This window comes from Salmo trutta, chromosome 37 (genome assembly GCF_901001165.1).
Source record: "Salmo trutta chromosome 37, fSalTru1.1, whole genome shotgun sequence".
NCBI classification, from domain to species: Eukaryota; Metazoa; Chordata; class Actinopteri; order Salmoniformes; family Salmonidae; genus Salmo; species Salmo trutta.
In genome coordinates, this window is record NC_042993.1 from 3,484,886 (window position 1) to 3,509,953 (window position 25,068).

The window sequence follows — 25,068 nt, forward strand, 5'->3', positions numbered from 1 at the left end:
AAATAATCATCTCATATCAAAGGAGGTTTGACAAAGTTCAACAGTGAAAGAAAGAAAATGAAAATCAGCCATTTTCATTATCTAATTTCTAAATCCATTTCAAACCTGCATACAACGTCTAATGCAGGGTTTCCTAAAGTTGGTCCTCGGGACCCCAAGGAGTTCACGTTTTGGTTTTTGACCTAGCATTACACAGCTGATTCAAATGATCAACTAATCATCAAGCTTTGATCATTTGAGTCAGCTGTGTAGTGTTCGGGTAAAAACCAAAACTTGCACCCCTAGGTGTCCCGAGGACCGAGTTTGGGAAACGCTGGTCTAATGTGTTCATCGAAGATAGAATGTCAATAAAGGACTGGGAGTGTTGAGTGTTTGGTAACAACACTGTTGCATGGACTTACCAGGATGGGAACCCAGTAATAGTTGAGCATCTCGGCCTGGAACGTGTCGCCAGGCAGGCGGATTTGTCCAGAGAAGAAGAAGAAAGCCAACACACCTGATAAAACAGAGACAGGTCAGCCATTAGATCATTATATCAGTCATACTTCCTTAGTGAAGGAAAACAAGATGCTGATAATAAACACAACTACTGAAGATAAAATGGCCAACACCATAGTTACAGTACTATGCCTTATACTATTTAATGTGTATGAAGATTCTTATAACATCAGAAGTCCAGTAGTTCATACACAATATATTAAACACAGTACTCATTTAGCCTGAAATTGTCTGTTTGTGTTTATTCATTTTTTATTTAACTAGGTAAGTCAGTTAAAACCTGTTTAGGATAGGGGGCAGTATTTTCACGGCCGGATAAAAAATGTACCCGATTTAATCTGGTTATTACTCCTGCCCAGAAACTAGAATATGCATATAATTATTTGATTTGGATAGAAAACACCCTTAAGTTTCTAAAACTGTTTGAATGGTGTCCGTGAGTATAACAGAACTCATATGGCAGGCTAAAACCTGAGAAGATTCTATATGGGAAATGCCCTGTCTGACCATTTCTTGTCCTTCTATAGCCTCTTTATCAAAAATAGAGGATCTCTGCTGTAACGTGACATTTTCTAAGGCTCCCATAAGATCTCAGAAGGCGCCAGAACGTGGAATGAGATCTCTGCAGTCCCTGGGCGAAAAACAGTAGGGGTTTTGGAAAGTGGTCGTTCTGAGAACAATGACACTGGCGCACGCGTGCATGTGAAGACTCAATTTTCTATTTTCAGTGTTTGAACGAAAACAAGGTCTCCCGGTTGGAATATTATCGCTATTTTACAAGAAAAATCGCATAAAAATTGATTTTAAACAGCGTTTGACATGCTTCGAAGTACGGTAATGGAATATTTTGATTTTTTTTGTCACGATATGCGCCGGCGCATCACCCTTCGGATAGTGTCTTGAACGCAAGTACAAAACGCAGCTATTTGGATATAACTATGGATTATTTGGAACCAAAACAACATTGGGTGTTGAAGTAGAAGTCCTGGGAGTGCATTCTGACGAAGAACAGCAAAGGTAATCCAAGTTTTCTTATAGTAAATCTGAGTTTGGTGAGTGCTAAACTTGGTGGGTGTCAAAATAGCTAGCCATGATGGCCGGGCTATCTACTCAGAATATTGCAAAATGTGCTTTCACCGAAAAGCTATTTTAAAATCGGACACCGCGATTGCATAAAGGAGTTCTGTATCTATAATTCTTTAAATAATTATGTTTTTTGTGAACGTTTATCGTGAGTAATTTAGTAAATTCACCGGAAGTTTTCAGTGGGTATGCTAGTTCTGAATGTCACATGCTAATGTAAAAAGCTGGTTTTTGATATAAATATGAACTTGATTGAACAAAACATGCATGTATTGTATAACATAATGTCCTAGGAGTGTCATCTGATGAAGATCATCAAAGGTTAGTGCTGCATTTAGCTGTGGTTTTGTTTTTTGTGACATTATATGCTAGCTTGAAAAATGGGTGTGTGATTATTTCTGGCTGGGTACTCTCCTGACATAATCTAATGTTTTGCTTTCGTTGTAAAGCCTTTTTGAAATCGGACAATGTGGTTAGATAAAGGAGAGTCTTGTCTTTAAAATGGTGTAAAATAGTCATATGTTTGAAAAATGTACATTTTTGGATTTTTGAGGTGTTTGTAATTCGCGCCACACTCTATCATTGGATATTGGCGAGGCATTCCGCTAGCGGAACATCTAGATGTAAGAGGTTTTTAAGAACAAATTCTTATTTACAATGACGGCCGACTCCGGCCAAACCCAGACAACACTGGGCCAATTATGAGGTGCCCTATGGGACTCCCAATCACAGGCAGATGTGATAGAGCCTGGATTTGAACCAGGTACTATAGTGACACCTCTTGCACTGAGATGCAGTGCCTTAGACCGCTGCACCACTCAGGAGTGATAGTAACAAGTTTGGCATGACAAGGACTGGCAAGTAGAGGAATGTTGGCAGAAATAGACTGGATTTCAGGCTTCTCTTACCAACTAATGCCACCACTAGTAGTTTGCCAAAGAATATGAGCATGTCTGTCACTCTGTCCAGTAGCACCACCCTGTGGACAACAAGAGGATGACACATTAAAGAATCTTGACAACCTGGAAGCATCTTACATAGAAACCAATATCAATGTCTTTGACTATATTGGAAAAAAATAAAAATAAAAGAGAGAGCAGAAGATCGACCAAGCAAATAAAGCCAGTCTTACCGTCCGATGTTCCTCATCAACAGACTGTATGCATTTTTGGCTGACACACAGAAGCTCTCCCCGTAGATGGCGATCTATCAGCCATTCAGAATGATGCATTACTGACATTACTGACGAGTATGAACTGCATGTTCCTACACCAAGAATAAATGACCAACTGAGCTAGAAGAGGTGCCTGGATGCTAATGGCTGCTAAAAGGAATGCCAGACAGTGGCAGACAGTCATGTGACTGACCATGATATAAGCGTTCCTGTTGAGGATCTTCAGGAAGTATTCCAGACACCAGAAGCAGCATCTGAGACAGTTTAACAGGAACCGACCACAGGCACTCTGAGAACCTGAAGACACATCACAACATGGGATTCCCTTTAGTCAATGACTGGGGAATCATACAGTCACATCAACAGGATGTTCCCTTTAGTCAATGACTGGGGAATCATACAGTCACATCAACAGGATGTTCCCTTTAGTCAATGACTGGGGAATCATACAGTCACATCAACAGGATGTTCCCTTTAGTCAATGACTGGGGAATCATACAGTCACATCAACAGGATGTTCCCTTTAGTCAATGACTGGGGAATCATAGTCACATCAACAGGATGTTCCCTTTAGTCAATGACTGGGGAATCATACAGTCACATCAACAGGATGTTCCCTTTAGTCAATGACTGTTCTGCCTGCGGCTATGGAACCCTGACCTGTTCACCGGACGTGCTTGTTGCACCCTCGACAACTACTATGATTATTATTATTTGACCATGCTAGTCATTTATGAACATTTTAACATCTTGACCATGTTCTGTTATAATATCCACCCGGCACAGCCAGAAGAGGACTGGCCACCCCTCATAGCCTGGTTCCTCTCTAGGTTTCTTCCTAGGTTTTTGGCCTTTCTAGGGAGTTTTTCCTAGGGAGTTTTTCCTAGCCACCGTGCTTCTTTCACATGCATTGCTTGCTGTTTGGGGTTTTAGGCTGGGTTTCTGTACAGCACTTTGAGATATCAGCTGATGTACGAAGGGCTATATAAATACATTTGATTTTAAATTTGATTTGATAAAACCACATCTATCTGTGCATACTAGTGGATGACAATGAAGCTGTGTGTGTGTGTGTGTGTGTGTGTGTGTGTGTGTGTGTGTGTGTGTGTGTGTGTGTGTGTGTGTGTGTGTGTGTGTGTGTGTGTGTGTGTGTGTGTGTGTGTGGCCTTACCCCTGGTCTTACGGTTCAGGTACTCCAGCACCAACCTGACTAGCTGGAAGCAGGTGAGGAGGACGGCTCCAAATGCCAGAGAGCCCACATGATACCTTCCAGGAATGGCAGAAATAAACACATTTCATAATCAACTCCACATCAACACACAAGCAGAACCCAACGTCTGCTACTGAAATACACCACATTAGACACAGTCTAAAAAGATATGACATGAAATATCTCTTCACACTGACCCATCATTATGCTTAGCTTATCTACTACAACTAGTGCCCTCATATTCAAGAGAGGTAAGCTTTGTGGTATTTTGGTATTTTATTAGGATCCCCATTAGCTGTTGCAAAAGCAGCAGCTACTCTTCCTGGGGTCCACATGAAACATGAAATATAAAACAGAATGACATAATACAGAACAGCAATAGACAAGAACAGCTCAAAGGCAGAACTACATAAATTTTTTAAAAAGGCACATGTAGCCTATATATCAATACACACACACACTATCTAGGTCAAATAGGGGAGAGGCGTTGTGCCGTGAGGTGTTGCTTTATCTGTTTTTTTAAACCAGGTTTGCTGTTTATTTGAGCAATATGAGATGGAAGGAAGTTCCATGCAATAAGGGCTCTATATAATACTGTATGCTTTCTTGAATTTGTTCTGGATTTGGGGACTGTGAAAAGACCCCTGGTAGCATGTCCGGTGGGATAAGTGTGTGTGTCAGAGCTGTGTGGCTTAAGGCACATTCCTATGTCCCCACCCACAGAAACCCTTAGTCCCTCATGTCTTACTGTAGAGTGCGTATGAAGCACTGGGACAGGGCGAAGGGTGAGATTTCTGCAGGCTTGCTGAAGGCCCAGTAGTATGAAGCGAAGGTCCCAGCCAGGGTACATTGGCCCAGGGCGATGACAAAGTTCACACACCACAGGAAGGCAAAGACGTTGAAGACCTGCAGGTAAACCAGGTTCTGCTGGAACAGGCCTGTGTCATCGTACCTGAAGAAGATGCAGCGCACCGACGGGCAGTATGGGTAGGCCGAGGAGTTGAAGGTCTGGGTAGGGAGAGGAGAGGACAGGAGAGGAGAGGAGGAAAGAAATAGGAGACAAGTGGGAGGCAGTGTTTCCCCTAGTTTACGTAATTTCAAGGTGGGTTGCAAACATGGGGTTCTGACATCAGAATAATTTGTAAATTGAAACCAATAGAAGCCAAGCCATCTACCTGTGGCTTGCAGGTCTCAGAGCCGTTGATGAGACTACACTGATCTACAGAGGGGTCGCTAAGAGACACCACTCTGTAGAGAGGGGCCCCTGATGTGACCAAGTATCTGTGGGGAGCCTCAAGTCAAGGACCCAACCAAACTAAAGGCAAAAACCAGGGGTTGGAAACAAAATGATTTTCAATCGTTTCATCTGAACAGAACCATCATTTTTTTTGTTTCCGTTCCGCTGTTCCGACCAGGAAACAAAAGTTCTGAATCGGTTCGAACCAAAGAAAAGTCATTGTTTATATCGTTCATTTCTGTTCCTTTTTAAACCTCTGAAATTGTGTTTTTTTTTACATTTACCTCGACTTTACATGACTTCACCAATCAGTGTGGATAGAGCAGCTTGCTATGGAGCGGACAAGCTATTTACATGACTTCACCAATCAGTGTGGATAGAGCAGCTTGCTATGGAGCGGACAAGCTATTTACATGACTTCACCAATCAGTGTGGATAGAGCAGCTTGCTATGGAGCGGGCAACCTATTTACATGCATTGGACAGACAAGTGTAGGGCGCGAGATGCGACTGAAATTTTGCGGGTGGGAGGAGAGTGAGAGAGGCTGGAGGAGGAGTCTTGGCTTGAGGCTTGGCTTGAAGCACTGGGCATCTTGCTGTTATGACATGCATTATCTGAATTAGGCCCACAGAATTGTACCTACGAAGGAACGGCTTCTATGAAGGAACTTTGAATGTCTTTGAACTTGAGAAGTTGGCTTAACGATGGACCACAAGCTTGGGTGTGCAGAGCAGCACCAGAATTAAAATGAATCCAATGTGAAATGTGTTAACAATATTATCTGAAAAGGTTAATCCATTCCTCTGCGCTAAAAAGTCTCTCTCCCCAACTTCTGAATCACGCTTGTAACGTCAGAAGGCTACAATAGACTATACTTAGAAGGGGGAGGGGCTACAGTAGACTATACTTCGAAGGGGGGGGCTACAGTAGACTATACTTCGGAGGGGGAGGGGCTACAGTAGACTATACTTCGAAGGGGAGGGGCTACAGTAGACTATACTTCGAAGGGGGGTGGCTACAGTAGACTATACTTCGGAGGGGGGGCTACAGTAGACTATACTTCGAGGGGGAGGGGCTACAGTAGACTATACTTCGAAGGGGGAGGGGCTACAGTAGACTATACTTCGGAGGGGGAGGGGCTACAGTAGACTATACTTCGAAGGGGAGGGGCTACAGTAGACTATACTTCGGAGGGGGGGGGGCTACAGTAGACTATACTTCGGAAGCGAAGGGGGAGGAGGAGGTAGTCCACACACACACACACACACTGGTAAAGATTTTCAGTTGGCAGGCAGACACTGGAATACGTTTCTGAGTGACAGAGACGCTTTGCATAGGCGCTTTGTTGCGGTTTTTTGTGGGACTGTAAAAAAATGCCTGGAACCTAAAAGAACGTTATTAACCGGTTCCCATGCTTTTAAAATAATGGTTCTATTCCAGAACAGTATAGGTCACTTTCGTTCCAGATTCTCTTTCTGTTCCTCTAAAAATGTTGTTCTTTTCTCGTTTTCTGTTCTGTTCCAAACCCTGGCTAAAACACACATGACAAAATAAGCAGTAAAAATAACCGTTTATCATATGCATTAGAAAGCATTGAAAATGGAAACCCCATGTATGATGGGCCAAAGGATACAGGGAGGTCATTCCCCAGTAGGCCACACACACCACCAGCAGAACAAAGGTAAACAGAGGGTAGAGCAGGGTGGACATCAGGTAACCCACCACCCTGCAGACAGAACACACACATTACACCTCATTTCAGAGGATAAAACACTAAGAAATACAATAAATCGAATCTGAGGCAATGTCCGACCTGCTGGACTCCTCCATGAGAGAAACAGCGACAGAGAGTCTCCTCCTGAGACAACTAAGCACCAGAATCAAAATGGACTCCCACACGCACAGGATGATCACTGATGAAAGAAAGAAATAGTGTTTTTTATTGAGCTGGCCAGGTTCTTCTTGTAAAATAGGTCTTCTGACCTCAATGGGACATCCTGGATAAAAAAGGTTAAATTAAATAAGTAGAAACATATGCCGATCTTTGACTACCGAGCACCAAAACAATATAGGCCCAATATACAACCCATAGACGTTACATAATGACCAAACTCACAGGAAGCAAGCCAGGTCTCTTTGACTATCGAGCACCAAAACAATATAGGACACAGGAGACTGGTGGCACCTTAATTGGGGAGGATGGGATTGTGGTAATGGATGGAGCGGAATAAGTGGAATGTTATATAACACAGGGTTTCCATGTGCTTGATGTCATTCCATTGGCTCTGTTCCAGATACTATTATGAGCTGTCCTCCCCTCTCAGCCTCCACTGATATAGGCCCAATATACAACCCATAGACAGTACATAATGACCAAACTCACAGAAAGCAAGCCAGGTCTCTTTGACTTGAAGGTAGACTGAGATATTTGTATTGAAGCTTAGATCACCGAACTTCAATTTAGAAGTGCTGAAATGGTAGTATTCTGAGTAGCAGTGCCATATTCCTGGGGAGGAGAAGAACCCATTACGCAAATTCAGTCATAATTCTAGATTTAACAGAAAACCAAATAAGGCTAGTATGTGAGTGTAAAATAGTGATCGCTAGATACAAAAGATTGGAAAGTCAAAATAATAAGCAAAGCATTTTGGCCCTTGTCTTTCTTGCAGACAGACAGACAGACAGACAGACAGACAGACAGACAGACAGACAGACAGACAGACAGACAGACAGACAGACAGACAGACAGACAGACAGACAGACAGACAGACAGACAGACAGACAGACAGACAGACAGACAGACAGACCACTTTATCCCTACATATGATCCACATAATCCAGGCCAGGCTGTAGGGCTGTATGAGCCAGACTTACCGTAGCCTCCCACCACCAGAAGTCCCACCATGAGAATCCAGACCAGGACAATGGCCAGGTACCTCAGCAGCAACAGGAACACCACACTGACTAGCAGAGCCAGCATCAGACCACTGCAAACACAGCACGCAGCAAAGTGTTGGAGAGCAGCTGAGGAATGGTATGGGCATGCTAAACACTCTGACTGACTGGCTTTAGTGTTGGTTGGTTGACAAGCAACTGTCCAGAGCAACCACCAGACCACTACAAACAAGGAGACATCCAATGTCTATACTGACATACCCCTTCTAATTCATGGTCAACACATTGGTCAACACGGTCAACACATACTAAGTGGTAGGATAATGTGGATATTGGAACAGAGACAGCTCAGGCATGGTATAGGCATACAGTGTAAAACACCAGTGGACTAGTTGGTGCTGGTAGACCGACAAGATTTAGTGTTGGTTGGTTTACTAGCGTTACCGGTTGGCTGTTGCCGGTTGACGCATGACACATGACACTTAACCCTAATTGCTCCTGTAAGTCACTCGGGAAAAGTGTCTGCTAAATGATTCAAATGTAGAAATGTTGACAAGCATTTGCATTGGTTAGTTGAAAAGCAATTGCCAGGCTAATAGGCTGGCTGTGAACAAGACACTCTGGTGGATCAGTAAGGATATAGACACTATGGTGGATCAGTGAGGATATAGACACTATGGTGGATCAGTAAGGATATAGACACCATGGTGGATCAGTAAGGATATAGACACCATGGTGGATCAGTAAGGATATAGACACTCTGGTGGATCAGTGAGGATATAGACACTCTGGTGGATCAGTGAGGATATAGACACTCTGGTGGATCAGTGAGGATATAGACACTCTGGTGGATCAGTGAGGATATAGACACTCTGGTGGATCAGTGAGGATATAGACACTCTGGTGGATCAGTAAGGATTTGGACACTATGGTGGATCAGTAAGGATATAGACACTCTGGTGGATCAGTAAGGATGTAGACACTATGATGGATCAGTAAGGATATAGAAACTATGGTGGATCAGTAAGGATATAGACACCATGGTGGATCAGTAAGGATATAGACACTATGGTGGATCAGTAAGGATATAGACACTATGGTGGATCAGTAAGGATATAGAAACTATGGTGGATCAGTAAGGATATAGACACTCTGGTGGATCAGTAAGGATATAGACACTCTGGTGGATCAGTAAGGATATAGACACTCTGGTGGATCAGTAAGGATATAGACACTCTGGTGGATCAGTAAGGATATAGACACTCTGGTGGATCAGTAAGGATATAGACACTCTGGTGGATCAGTAAGGATATAGACACTATGGTGGATCAGTAAGGATATAGAAACTATGGTGGATCAGTAAGGATATAGACACTCTGGTGGATCAGTAAGGATATAGAAACTATGGTGGATCAGTAAGGATATAGACACTCTGGTGGATCAGTAAGGATATGGACACTCTGGTGGATCAGTAAGGATATAGACACTCTGGTGGATCAGTAAGGATATGGACACTCTGGTGGATCAGTGAGGATATGGACACTATGGTGGATCAGTGAGGATATGGACACTATGGTGGATCAGTAAGGATATAGACACTATGGTGGATCAGTGAGGATATGGACACTATGGTGGATCAGTGAGGATATAGACACTATGGTGGATCAGTGAGGATATAGACACTCTGGTGGATCAGTAAGGATATAGACACTATGGTGGATCAGTAAGGATATAGACACTATGGTGGATCAGTGAGGATATAGACACTATGGTGGATCAGTAAGGATGTTGTGTATTTGTATTTATTATGGATCCACATTAGTTCCTGCCAAGGCAGCAGCTACTCTTCCTGGGTTCCAGCTAAAATTAAGGCAGTAACATACATTATAATACAATTTTTAAACATTCAAATAGATTTTAGAACTGATTTCACAATACATGAATTGTGTACCCTCAGACCACTACTCAACTACAGTGCAACACAATCCAGGTGTACATGTGTGTATAGTGTGTATGTTATGTATAGTGTGTATGTTATGTGTGTTTGTATGTGTGTGGTTGTACCTGTGTGTGTGACTCTTCACTGTCCTTGCTGTTACATAAGGTGTATTTTTATCTGTTTTTCTTATCAGATTTTACTGCTTGCGTGAGTTCCTTGATGTGGAATAGAGTTCCATGTAACCATGGCTCTATGTAGTACTATGGCTCTATGTAGTACCGTGGCTCTATGTAGTACCGTGGCTCTATGTAGTACCATGGCTCTATGTAGTACCGTGGCTCTATGTAGTACCGTGGCTCTATGTAGTACCGTGGCTCTATGTAGTACTGTGGCTCTATGTAGTACTATGGCTCTATGTAGTACCGTGGCTCTATGTAGTACTATGGCTCTATGTAGTACTGTGCGCCCACTGTGAGATAGTTGGAAGCTCAGACTTACAGTAAGATCCAGTACCAGGAGGAGGCAAAGTCCTCAAAGATCCTCACTCCTATGGCCTTTCTGTTGAAGCCTGATATCAGTGAACTGGAATAATGGAAAGATATAGTAGGTTAGGGGACAGTGATGATCTGTTTAGCTACACATAGGCTCTGTCCCAAATGGCACCCTATTCCCTATGGGTCCTGGTCAAAAGTAGTGTACTACAAAGGGAATAGTGCCATTTGGGACACATCCGTATAGTATCCACAGGAGAATGTTAGTTCAATGGATGAATGATAACCCCATGGCGCCTCTGATGCTGTTGACTGTCTCGTTGACGGAGGCCATTCCGGGCAGAGTGAAGTTGGAAGGAGCACTGTTGAGAGCATGTAGACTGGGCAAACACCTCCCCAGAGCTGTAGTGATTCAAACGGCAACATAGGGAAGGGTAGAGTGAGGAAAAGGTCAGAGTGGATTCACCTCAGTTTCCTGCTGTTTCACTTCATCCTCTGTACCATGATTATGTAGACATTATTTGTATTTTTATTTCACCTTTATTTAACTGTTATTTAATGTAGACATTAACAGTCCTGTCAGTAGATGTGAGGATGGATGCCATGTTAAACTACTTCACCTGATTTACTTGGAACAAGGAAGGACGGACAAAGTTCTGCATCAAGGATCTCTTGGACAGTCTGAAAGAGAGAGTACAGGACCAAACATGACTAGAAGGATGGCCAATATACAGAAGCATTGTATAACAGACACACTCATGTAGAAACGACATCTGTTTCTAATCAATGTCTCAAATTAAAATGTTTTCCAATCAACCAAGCCCTTTAACTCAGAATGAAACACAGACATAGGCTACACTGTAATGTAGCTATGCTTGACAGAATGCTTGGGACTAATGGTCCCACACACCCAGTTCCAGTCTCTATAAGCACATTGATAACAGTGTAAAATGACCTGTACCCAGGTGGTGGTAGTCAGGTTGAGGCTGTGGTCACAGTACTGCTGATGGAAGAAGTCTTTGGGATTGGCGTCGGGGTCGTAGGCAGCAGCAGACAGCATCCAGAAGTGAGACGGACACTTAGGGACACACACCTGCAGAGGAAGGGACAGAGAGATGGGAGGGACCAGACAGTGTACGGCAAACCTTGATTTCCCGCAGTCTCACATTTGACTTATCACAAGTAAGGAAAGTGTGAGTGAAACCACAAAGAGAGAAAGGGAGTCAAACCTCAACTGAAACCCTAGTCCCCAAATGACGTGGCCCCAAACTGTTGACTATTACATTAGATAGTATGTGTCCTAAGCTGTATGTTGTACCCTATGCATTATGTCCTATCTGTTATGTCATATGTCATTCGTGACTCTGGTCAAATGGACGGGGAAAGGTAGGATGTGATTGTACAGATACAGTTGGTCTGACCTGTGTGGTGGGACACTGTACGCCTGCGAGCGCTGCTGCCATCACCTTGGTGGTCGTGGCACACTTCAGTATGTCCACATAGATCATCCTGGGCTGGTCTCTGACAAGACAGAGTTAAAAACAAAGACAGTTGTCTCACATGATCTCTTTCAGACACTCAATGAGTTAGCATACTAGGTAGACATACAGTAACATAGGACCTATAACTAGGTAGACACAACATAGGACCTATAGCTAGGTAGACATACAGTAACATAGGATCTATAGCTGGGATACAGTAACATAGGACCTATAACTAGGTAGACATACAGTAACATAGGACCTATAGCTAGGTAGACATAACATAGGACCTATAACTAGGTAGAAATAAAATAGGACCTATAACTATTGTAGACATAACATAGGACCTATAACTAGGTAGACATAACATAGGACCTATAACTAGGTAGTCATAACATAGGACCTATAGCTAGGTAGACAACATAGGACCTATAGCTAGGTAGACAACATAGGACCTATAGCTAGGTAGACATAACATAGGACCTATAGCTAGGTACACATAACATAGGACCTATAACTAGGTAGACATACAGTAACAAAGGACCTATAGCGAGGTAGACATAACATAGGACCTATAGCTAGGTAGACATACAGTAACATAGGACCTATAACTAGGTACACATAACATAGGACCTATAACTAGGTAGACATAACATAGGACCTATAACTAGGTACACATACAGTAACATAGGACCTACAGCTAGGTAGACATAACATAGGACCTATAGCTAGGTAGACATAACATAGGACCTATAACTAGGTAGACATAACATAGGACCTATAGCTAGGTACACATAACATAGGACCTATAACTAGGTAGACATACAGTAACATAGGACCTATAGCTAGGTAGACATACAGTAAAATAGGACCTATAACTAGGTAGACATACAGTAACATAGGACCTATAACTAGGTAGACATACAGTAACATAGGACCTATAGCTAGGTAGACAACATAGGACCTATAGCTTGGTAGACATAACATAGGACCTATAACTAGGTAGACAACATAGGACCTATAGCTAGGTAGACAACATAGGACCTATAGCTAGGTAGACAACATAGGACCTATAGCTAGGTAGACAACATAGGACCTATAGCTAGGTAGACATAACATAGGACCTATAACTAGGTAGACAACATAGGACCTATAGCTAGGTAGACAACATAGGACCTATAGCTAGGTAGACATAACATAGGACCTATAACTAGGTAGACATACAGTAACAAAGGACCTATAGCTAGGTAGACATAACATAGGACCTATAGCTAGGTAGACATAACATAGGACCTTTAACTAGGTAGACATAACATAGGACCTATAACTAGGTAGACATACAGTAACAAAGGACCTATAGCTAGGTAGACATAACATAGGACCTATAGCTAGGTAGACATAACATAGGACCTATAGCTAGGTAGACATAACATAGGACCTATAGCTAGGTAGACATAACATAGGACCTATAACTAGGTAGACATACAGTAACATAGGACCTATAGCTAGGTAGACATAGAGTAACAAAGGACCTATAGCTAGGTAGACATAACATAGGACCTATAACTAGGTAGACATACAGTAACAAAGGACCTATAGCTAGGTAGACATAACATAGGACCTATAACTAGGTAGACATAACATAGGACCTATAACTACGTACACATAACATAGGACCTATAACTAGGTAGACATAACATAGGACCTATAGCTAGGTAGACATACAGTAACATAGGACCTATAACTAGGTAGACATAACATAGGACCTATAACTAGGTAGACATACAGTAACAAAGGACCTATAGCTAGGTAGACATAACATAGGACCTATAACTAGGTAGACATACAGTAACATAGGACCTTTAACTAGGTAGACATAACATAGGACCTATAGCTAGGTAGACATAACATAGGACCTATAGCTAGGTAGACATAACATAGGACCTATAGCTAGGTAGACATAACATAGGACCTATAACTAGGTAGACATACAGTAACATAGGACCTATAACTAGGTAGACATAACATAGGACCTATAGCTAGGTAGACATAACATAGGACCTATAACTAGGTAGAAATAAAATAGGACCTATAACTATTGTAGACATAACATAGGACCTATAACTAGGTAGACATAACATAGGACCTATAACTAGGTAGTCATAACATAGGACCTATAGCTAGGTAGACAACATAGGACCTATAGCTAGGTAGACATACAGTAACAAAGGACCTATAGCTAGGTAGACATAACATAGGACCTATAACTAGGTAGACATACAGTAACATAGGACCTATAGCTAGGTAGACACAACATAGGACCTATAACTAGGTACACATAACATAGGACCTATAGCTAGGTAGACATAACATAGGACCTATAGCTAGGTACACATAACATAGGACCAATAGCTAGGTAGACATAACTTAGGACCTATAGCTAGGTAGACATAACATAGACCTATAACTAGGTAGACATACAGTAACATAGGACCTATAACTAGGTAGACAAAACATAGGACCTATTGCGAGGTAGACATACAGTAACATAGGACCTATAGCTAGGTAGACATAACATAGGACCTATAACTAGGTAGACATAACATAGGACCTATAGCTAGGTAGACAACATAGGACCTATAGCTAGGTAGACAACATAGGACCTATAGCTAGGTAGACATACAGTAACAAAGGACCTATAGCTAGGTAGACATAACATAGGACCTATAACTAGGTAGACATACAGTAACATAGGACCTATAACTAGGTACACATAACATAGGACCTATAGCTAGGTAGACATAACATAGGACCTATAGCTAGGTAGACATAACATAGGACCTATAACTAGGTAGACATACAGTAACATAGGACCTATAACTAGGTAGACATAACATAGGACCTATAGCTAGGTAGACATACAGTAACATAGGACCTATAACTAGGTAGACATAACATAGGACCTATAACTAGGTAGACATAACATAGGACCTATAGCTAGGTAGACATACAGTAACAAAGGACCTATAGCTAGGTAGACACAACATAGGACCTATAACTAGGTACACATAACATAGGACCTATAGCTAGGTAGACATAACATAGGACCTATAGCTAGGTACACATAACATAGGACCTATAGCTAGGTAGACATAACATAGGACCTATAACTAGGTAGACATACAGTAACATAGGACCTATAACTAGGTAGACATAACATAGGACCTATAGCTAGGTAGACATACAGTAACATAGGACCTATAACTAGGTAGACATAACATAGGACCTATAACTAGGTAGACATAACATAGGACCTATAGCTAGGTAGACATACAGTAACATAGGACCTATAACTAGGTACACATAACATAGGACCTATAGCTAGGTAGACATACAGTAACATAGGACCTATAACTAGGTAGACATATCATAGGACCTATAACTAGGTAGACATAACATAGGACCTATAACTAGGTAGACAACATAGGACCTATAGCTAGGTAGACAACATAAGACCTATAGCTAGGTAGACAACATAGGACCTATCGCTAGGTAGACATAACATAGGACCTATAGCTAGGTAGACATAACATAGGACCTATAGCTAGGTAGACATAACATAGGACCTATAGCTAGGTAGACATAACATAGGACCTATAACTAGGTAGACATAACATAGGACCTATAGCTAGGTAGACATAACATAGGACCTATAGCTAGGTAGACAACATTGGACCTATAGCTAGGTAGACAACATAGGACCTATAGCTAGGTAGACATAACATAGGACCTATAGCTAGGTAGACATAACATAGGACCTATAGCTAGGTAGACATAACATAGGACCTATAACTAGGTAGACAACATAGGACCTATAGCTAGGTAGACATAACATAGGACATATAACTAGGTAGACAACATAGGACCTATAACTAGGTACACATAACATAGGACATATAGCTAGGTAGACAACATAGGACCTATAACTAGGTACACATAACATAGGACCTATAACTAGGTAGACAACATAGGACCTATAACTAGGTAGACAACATAGGACCTATAACTAGGTACACATAACATAGGACCTATAGCTAGAGACAACATAGGACCTATAGCTAGGTAGACAACATAGGACCTATAGCTAGGTAGACAACATAGGACCTATAGCTAGGTAGACAGAACATAGGACCTAGAGCTACGTAGACATAACATAGGACCTATAGCTAGGTAGACATAACATAGGACCTATAGCTAGGTAGACATACAGTAACATAGGACCTATAGCTAGGTAGACATAACATAGGACCTATAACTAGGTAGACATAACATAGGACCTATAACTAGGTAGACATAACATAGGACCTATAGCTAGGTAGACAACATAGGACCTATAGCTAGGTAGACAACATAGGACCTATAGCTAGGTAGACATACAGTAACAAAGGACCTATAGCTAGGTAGACATAACATAGGACCTATAACTAGGCAGACATACAGTAACATAGGACCTATAGCTAGGTAGACACAACATAGGACCTATAACTAGGTACACATAACATAGGACCTATAGCTAGGTAGACATAACATAGGACCTATAGCTAGGTACACATAACATAGGCCCTATAGCTAGGTAGACATAACATAGGACCTATAGCTAGGTAGACATAACATAGACCTATAACTAGGTAGACATACAGTAACATAGGACCTATAACTAGGTAGACATAACATAGGACCTATAGCTAGGTAGACATACAGTAATATAGGACCTACAGCTAGGTAGACATAATATAGGACCTATAACTAGGTAGACATAACATAGGACCTATAACTAGGTACATATAACATAGGACCTATAACTAGGTAGACATAACATAGGACCTATAGCTAGGTAGACATACAGTAACATAGGACCTATAACTAGGTAGACATAACATAGGACCTATAACTAGGTAGACATAACATAGGACCTATAGCTAGGTAGACATACAGTAACATAGGACCTATAACTAGGTACACATAACATAGGACCTATAGCTAGGTAGACATACAGTAACATAGGACCTATAACTAGGTAGACATAACATAGGACCTATAACTAGGTAGACATAACATAGGACCTATAACTAGGTACACATAACATAGGACCTATAACTAGGTAGACATAACATAGGACCTATAACTAGGTAGACATAACATAGGACCTATAACTAGGTAGACATAACATAGGACCTATAGCTAGGTAGACATAACATAGGACATATAGCTAGGTAGACAACATTGGACCTATAGCTAGGTAGACAACATAGGACCTATAGCTAGGTAGACAACATAGGACCTATAGCTAGGTAGACATAACATAGGACCTATAGCTAGGTAGACATAACATAGGACCTATAACTAGGTAGACAACATAGGACCTATAGCTAGGTAGACATAACATAGGACATATAACTAGGTAGACAACATAGGACCTATAACTAGGTACACATAACATAGGACATATAGCTAGGTAGACAACATAGGACCTATAACTAGGTACACATAACATAGGACCTATAGCTAGGTAGACAACATAGGACCTATAGCTAGGTAGACATAACATAGGACCTATAGCTAGGTAGACAACATAGGACCTATAACTAGGTACACATAACATAGGACCTATAACTAGGTAGACACATCATAGGACATATAACTAGGTACACATAACATAGGACCTATAGCTAGAGACAACATAGGACCTATAGCTAGGTAGACAACATAGGACCTATAGCTAGGTAGACAACATAGGACCTATAGCTAGGTAGACAGAACATAGGACCTAGAGCTACGTAGACATAACATAGGACCTATAGCTAGGTAGACATAACATAGGACCTATAGCTAGGTAGACATACAGTAACATAGGACCTTTAACTAGGTAGACATAACATAGGACCTATAGCTAGGTAGACATAACATAGGAGCTATAACTAGGTACACATAACATAGGACCTATAGCTAGGTAGACAACATAGGACCTATAGCTAGGTAGACAACATAGGACCTATAGCTAGGTAGACAACATAGGACCTATAGCTAGGTAGACATAACATAGGACCTATAGCTAGGTAGACATAACATAGGACCTATAACTAGGTAGACAACATAGAACCTATAGCTAGGTAGACATAACATAGGACATATAACTAGGTAGACAACATAGGACCTATAACTAGGTACACATAACATAGGACCTATAGCTAGGTAGACAACATATGACCTATAACTAGGTACACATAACATAGGACCTATAGCTAGGTAGACAACATAGGACCTATAACTAGGTAGACAACATAGGACCTATAGCTAGGTAGACAACATAGGACCTATAACTAGGTACACATCACATAGGACCTATAGCTAGGTAGACAACATAGGACCTATAGCTAGGTAGACATAACATAGGACCTATAACTAGGTAGAAAACATAGGACCTATAACATGGTGCACATAACATAGGACCTATAACTAGGTAGACAACATAGGACCTATAACAAGGTAGACATAACATAGGACCTATAGCTAGGTAGACATAACATAGGACCTATAGCTAGGTAGACATAACATAGGACCTATAGCTAGGTAGACATACAGTAACATAGGACCTATAACTAGGTAGACATAACATAGGACCTATAACTAGGTAGACATAACATAGGACCTATAGCTAGGTAGACATAACATAGGAGCTATAACTAGGTACACATAACATAGGACCTATAACTAGGTACACAACATAGGACTTATAGCTAGGTAGACATAACATAGGACCTATAACTAGGTAGACATAACATAGGACCTATAGCTAGGTAGACATAACATAGGACCTATAGCTAGGTAGACAACATTGGACCTATAGCTAGGTAGACAACATAGGACCTATAGCTAGGTAGACAACATAGGACCTATAGCTAGGTAGACATAACATAGGACCTATAGCTAGGTAGACATAACATAGGACCTATAGCTAGGTAGACAACATAGGACCTATAGCTAGGTAGACATAACATAGGACCTATAACTAGGTAGAAAACATAGGACCTATAGCTAGGTAGACATAACATAGGACATATAACTAGGTAGACAACATAGGACCTATAACTAGGTACACAAAACATAGGACCTATAGCTAGGTAGACAACATAGGACCTATAGCTTGGTACACATAACATAGGACCTATAACTAGGTAGACAACATAGGACCTATAACTAGGTACACATAACATAGGACCTATAACTAGGTAGACAACATAGGACCTATAACTAGGTAGACATAACATAGGACCTATAACTAGGTAGACATAACATAGGACCTATAACTAGGTAGACATAACATAGGACCTATAACTAGGTAGACAACATAGGACTTATAGCTAGGTAGACATAACATAGGACCTATAACGAGGTAGACATAACATAGGACCTATAACTAGGTAGACAACATAGGACTTATAGCTAGGTAGACATAACATAGGACCTATAGCTAGGTAGACAACATAGGACCTATAGCTAGGTAGACAACATAGGACCTTTAACTAGGTAGACATAACATATGACCTATAACTAGGTAGACATAACATAGGACCTATAGCTAGGTAGACAACATAGGACCTATAGCTAGGTAGACATACAGTAACATAGGACCTATAACTAGGTACACATAACATAGGACCTATAACTAGGTAGACATACAGTAACATAGGACCTATAACTAGGTAGACATAACATAGGACCTATAACTAGGTAGACATACAGTAACATAGGACCTATAGCTAGGTAGACATAATATAGGACCTATAGCTAGGTAGACATACAGTAACATAGGACCTATAGCTAGGTAGACATACAGTAACATAGGACCAATAACTAGGTAGACATACAGTAACATAGGACCTATAACTAGGTAGACATACAGTAACATAGGACCTAAAGCTAGGTAGACAACATAGGACCTATAGCTAGGTAGACAACATAGGACCTATAGCTAGGTAGACAACATAGGACCTATAGCTAGGTAGACATACAGTAACAAAGGACCTATAGCTAGGTAGACATAACATAGGACCTATAGCTAGGTAGACATAACATAGGACCTATAGCTAGGTAGACATAACATAGGACCTATAACTAGGTAGACATAACATAGGACCTATAGCTAGGTAGACATAACATAGGACCTATAACTAGGTAGACATACAGTAACATAGGACCTATAGCTAGGTAGACATACAGTAACAAAGGACCTATAGCTAGGTAGACATAACATAGGACCTATAGCTAGGTAGACATACAGTAACATAGGACCTATAGCTAGGTAGACATAACATAGGACCTATAACTAGGTAGACATAACATAGGACCTATAACTAGGTAGACATAACATAGGACCTATAGCTAGGTAGACAACATAGGACCTATAGCTAGGTAGACAACATAGGACCTATAGCTAGGTAGACATACAGTAACAAAGGACCTATAGCTAGGTAGACATAACATAGGACCTATAACTAGGTAGACATACAGTAACATAGGACCTATAGCTAGGTAGACACAACATAGGACCTATAACTAGGTACACATAACATAGGACCTATAGCTAGGTAGACATAACATAGGACCTATAGCTAGGTACACATAACATAGGCCCTATAGCTAGGTAGACATAACATAGGACCTATAGCTAGGTAGACATAACATAGACCTATAACTAGGTAGACATACAGTAACATAGGACCTATAACTAGGTAGACATAACATAGGACCTATAGCTAGGTAGACATACAGTAATATAGGACCTACAGCTAGGTAGACATAATATAGGACCTATAACTAGGTAGACATAACATAGGACCTATAACTAGGTACATATAACATAGGACCTATAACTAGGTAGACATAACATAGGACCTATAGCTAGGTAGACATACAGTAACATAGGACCTATAACTAGGTAGACATAACATAGGACCTATAACTAGGTAGACATAACATAGGACCTATAGCTAGGTAGACATACAGTAACATAGGACCTATAACTAGGTACACATAACATAGGACCTATAGCTAGGTAGACATACAGTAACATAGGACCTATAACTAGGTAGACATAACATAGGACCTATAACTAGGTAGACATAACATAGGACCTATAACTAGGTACACATAACATAGGACCTATAACTAGGTAGACATAACATAGGACCTATAACTAGGTAGACATAACATAGGACCTATAACTAGGTAGACATAACATAGGACCTATAGCTAGGTAGACATAACATAGGACATATAGCTAGGTAGACAACATTGGACCTATAGCTAGGTAGACAACATAGGACCTATAGCTAGGTAGACAACATAGGACCTATAGCTAGGTAGACATAACATAGGACCTATAGCTAGGTAGACATAACATAGGACCTATAACTAGGTAGACAACATAGGACCTATAGCTAGGTAGACATAACATAGGACATATAACTAGGTAGACAACATAGGACCTATAACTAGGTACACATAACATAGGACATATAGCTAGGTAGACAACATAGGACCTATAACTAGGTACACATAACATAGGACCTATAGCTAGGTAGACAACATAGGACCTATAGCTAGGTAGACATAACATAGGACCTATAGCTAGGTAGACAACATAGGACCTATAACTAGGTACACATAACATAGGACCTATAACTAGGTAGACAACATAGGACCTATAACTAGGTACACATAACATAGGACCTATAACTAGGTAGACACATCATAGGACATATAACTAGGTACACATAACATAGGACCTATAGCTAGAGACAACATAGGACCTATAACTAGGTAGACAACATAGGACCTATAGCTAGGTAGACAACATAGGACCTATAGCTAGGTAGACAACATAGGACCTATAGCTAGGTAGACAGAACATAGGACCTGGAGCTACGTAGACATAACATAGGACCTATAGCTAGGTAGACATAACATAGGACCTATAGCTAGGTAGACATACAGTAACATAGGACCTTTAACTAGGTAGACATAACATAGGACCTATAGCTAGGTAGACATAACATAGGAGCTATAACTAGGTACACATAACATAGGACCTATAGCTAGGTAGACAACATAGGACCTATAGCTAGGTAGACAACATAGGACCTATAGCTAGGTAGACAACATAGGACCTATAGCTAGGTAGACATAACATAGGACCTATAGCTAGGTAGACATAACATAGGACCTATAACTAGGTAGACAACATAGAACCTATAGCTAGGTAGACATAACATAGGACATATAACTAGGTAGACAACATAGGACCTATAACTAGGTACACATAACATAGGACCTATAGCTAGGTAGACAACATAGGACCTATAACTAGGTACACATAACATAGGACCTATAGCTAGGTAGACAACATAGGACCTATAACTAGGTAGACAACATAGGACCTATAGCTAGGTAGACAACATAGGACCTATAACTAGGTACACATCACATAGGACCTATAGCTAGGTAGACAACATAGGACCTATAGCTAGGTAGACATAACATAGGACCTATAACTAGATAGAAAACATAGGACCTATAACATGGTGCACATAACATAGGACCTATAACTAGGTAGACAACATAGGACCTATAACAAGGTAGACATAACATAGGACCTATAGCTAGGTAGACATAACATAGGACCTATAGCTAGGTAGACATAACATAGGACCTATAGCTAGGTAGACATACAGTAACATAGGACCTTTAACTAGGTAGACATAACATAGGACCTATAACTAGGTAGACATAACATAGGACCTATAGCTAGGTAGACATAACATAGGAGCTATAACTAGGTACACATAACATAGGACCTATAACTAGGTACACAACATAGGACTTATAGCTAGGTAGACATAACATAGGACCTATAACTAGGTAGACATAACATAGGACCTATAGCTAGGTAGACATAACATAGGACCTATAGCTAGGTAGACAACATTGGACCTATAGCTAGGTAGACAACATAGGACCTATAGCTAGGTAGACAACATAGGACCTATAGCTAGGTAGACATAACATAGGACCTATAGCTAGGTAGACATAACATAGGACCTATAGCTAGGTAGACAACATAGGACCTATAGCTAGGTAGACATAACATAGGACCTATAACTAGGTAGAAAACATAGGACCTATAGCTAGGTAGACATAACATAGGACATATAACTAGGTAGACAACATAGGACCTATAACTAGGTACACATAACATAGGACCTATAGCTAGGTAGACAACATAGGACCTATAGCTAGGTACACATAACATAGGACCTATAACTAGGTAGACAACATAGGACCTATAACTAGGTACACATAACATAGGACCTATAACTAGGTAGACAACATAGGACCTATAACTAGGTAGACATAACATAGGACCTATAACTAGGTAGACATAACATAGGACCTATAACTAGGTAGACATAACATAGGACCTATAACTAGGTAGACAACATAGGACTTATAGCTAGGTAGACATAACATAGGACCTATAACTAGGTAGACAACATAGGACTTATAGCTAGGTAGACATAACATAGGACCTATAGCTAGGTAGACAACATAGGACCTATAGCTAGGTAGACAACATAGGACCTTTAACTAGGTAGACATAACATATGACCTATAACTAGGTAGACATAACATAGGACCTATAGCTAGGTAGACAACATAGGACCTATAGCTAGGTACACATAACATAGGACCTATAACTAGGTAGACAACATAGGACCTATAACTAGGTACACATAACATCGGACCCTATAACTAGGTAGACAACATAGGACCTATAACTAGGTAGACATAACATAGGACCTATAACTAGGTAGACATAACATAGGACCTATAACTAGGTAGACATAACATAGGACCTATAACTAGGTAGACAACATAGGACTTATAGCTAGGTAGACATAACATAGGACCTATAACTAGGTAGACATAACATAGGACCTATAACTAGGTAGACAACATAGGACTTATAGCTAGGTAGACATAACATAGGACCTATAGCTAGGTAGACAACATAGGACCTATAGCTAGGTAGACAACATAGGACCTTTAACTAGGTAGACATAACATAGGACCTATAACTAGGTAGACATAACATAGGACCTATAGCTAGGTAGACAACATAGGACCTATAGCTAGGTAGACATACAGTAACATAGGACCTATAACTAGGTACACATAACATAGGACCTATAACTAGGTAGACATACAGTAACATAGGACCTATAACTAGGTAGACATAACATAGGACCTATAACTAGGTAGACATACAGTAACATAGGACCTATAGCTAGGTAGACATAATATAGGACCTATAGCTAGGTAGACATACAGTAACATAGGACCTATAGCTAGGTAGACATACAGTAACATAGGACCTATAACTAGGTAGACATACAGTAACATAGGACCTATAACTAGGTAGACATAACATAGGACCTAAAGCTAGGTAGACAACATAGGACCTATAGCTAGGTAGACAACATAGGACCTATAGCTAGGTAGACAACATAGGACCTATAGCTAGGTAGACATACAGTAACAAAGGACCTATAGCTAGGTAGACATAACATAGGACCTATAGCTAGGTAGACATAACATAGGACCTATAGCTAGGTAGACATAACATAGGACCTATAGCTAGGTAGACATAACATAGGACCTATAACTAGGTAGACATAACATAGGACCTATAGCTAGGTAGACATAACATAGGACCTATAACTAGGTAGACATACAGTAACATAGGACCTATAGCTAGGTAGACATAACATAGGACCTATAGCTAGGTAGACATAACATAGGACCTATAACTAGGTAGACATACAGTAACATAGGACCTATAACTAGGTAGACATAACATAGGACCTATAGCTAGGTAGACATACAGTAACATAGGACCTATAGCTAGGTAGACATAACATAGGACCTATAACTAGGTAGA

The 25,068-nt window shown here is 40.7% G+C and overlaps 1 protein-coding gene across 1 annotated transcript in view; it reads right to left on the reverse strand.

The window, feature by feature from the left end:
* LOC115177510 (choline transporter-like protein 4) overlaps window positions 1-25,068 on the reverse strand; it is an 84,553-nt gene that overhangs the window by 2,905 nt on the left and 56,580 nt on the right. Inside the window, exons 5-20 of the mRNA XM_029738346.1 lie at window positions 11,949-12,048; window positions 11,489-11,620; window positions 11,148-11,208; window positions 10,815-10,929; window positions 10,535-10,618; window positions 8,077-8,189; window positions 7,586-7,708; window positions 7,016-7,115; window positions 6,836-6,928; window positions 5,141-5,246; window positions 4,714-4,973; window positions 3,927-4,021; window positions 2,949-3,052; window positions 2,714-2,787; window positions 2,490-2,560; window positions 402-496 (exon numbers count right to left, since the gene is read on the reverse strand). Of these exons, the coding sequence (XP_029594206.1) occupies window positions 402-496; window positions 2,490-2,560; window positions 2,714-2,787; window positions 2,949-3,052; window positions 3,927-4,021; window positions 4,714-4,973; window positions 5,141-5,246; window positions 6,836-6,928; window positions 7,016-7,115; window positions 7,586-7,708; window positions 8,077-8,189; window positions 10,535-10,618; window positions 10,815-10,929; window positions 11,148-11,208; window positions 11,489-11,620; window positions 11,949-12,048 (1,726 nt within the window). The remainder of the gene's footprint in view (window positions 1-401; window positions 497-2,489; window positions 2,561-2,713; window positions 2,788-2,948; window positions 3,053-3,926; window positions 4,022-4,713; window positions 4,974-5,140; window positions 5,247-6,835; window positions 6,929-7,015; window positions 7,116-7,585; window positions 7,709-8,076; window positions 8,190-10,534; window positions 10,619-10,814; window positions 10,930-11,147; window positions 11,209-11,488; window positions 11,621-11,948; window positions 12,049-25,068) is intronic.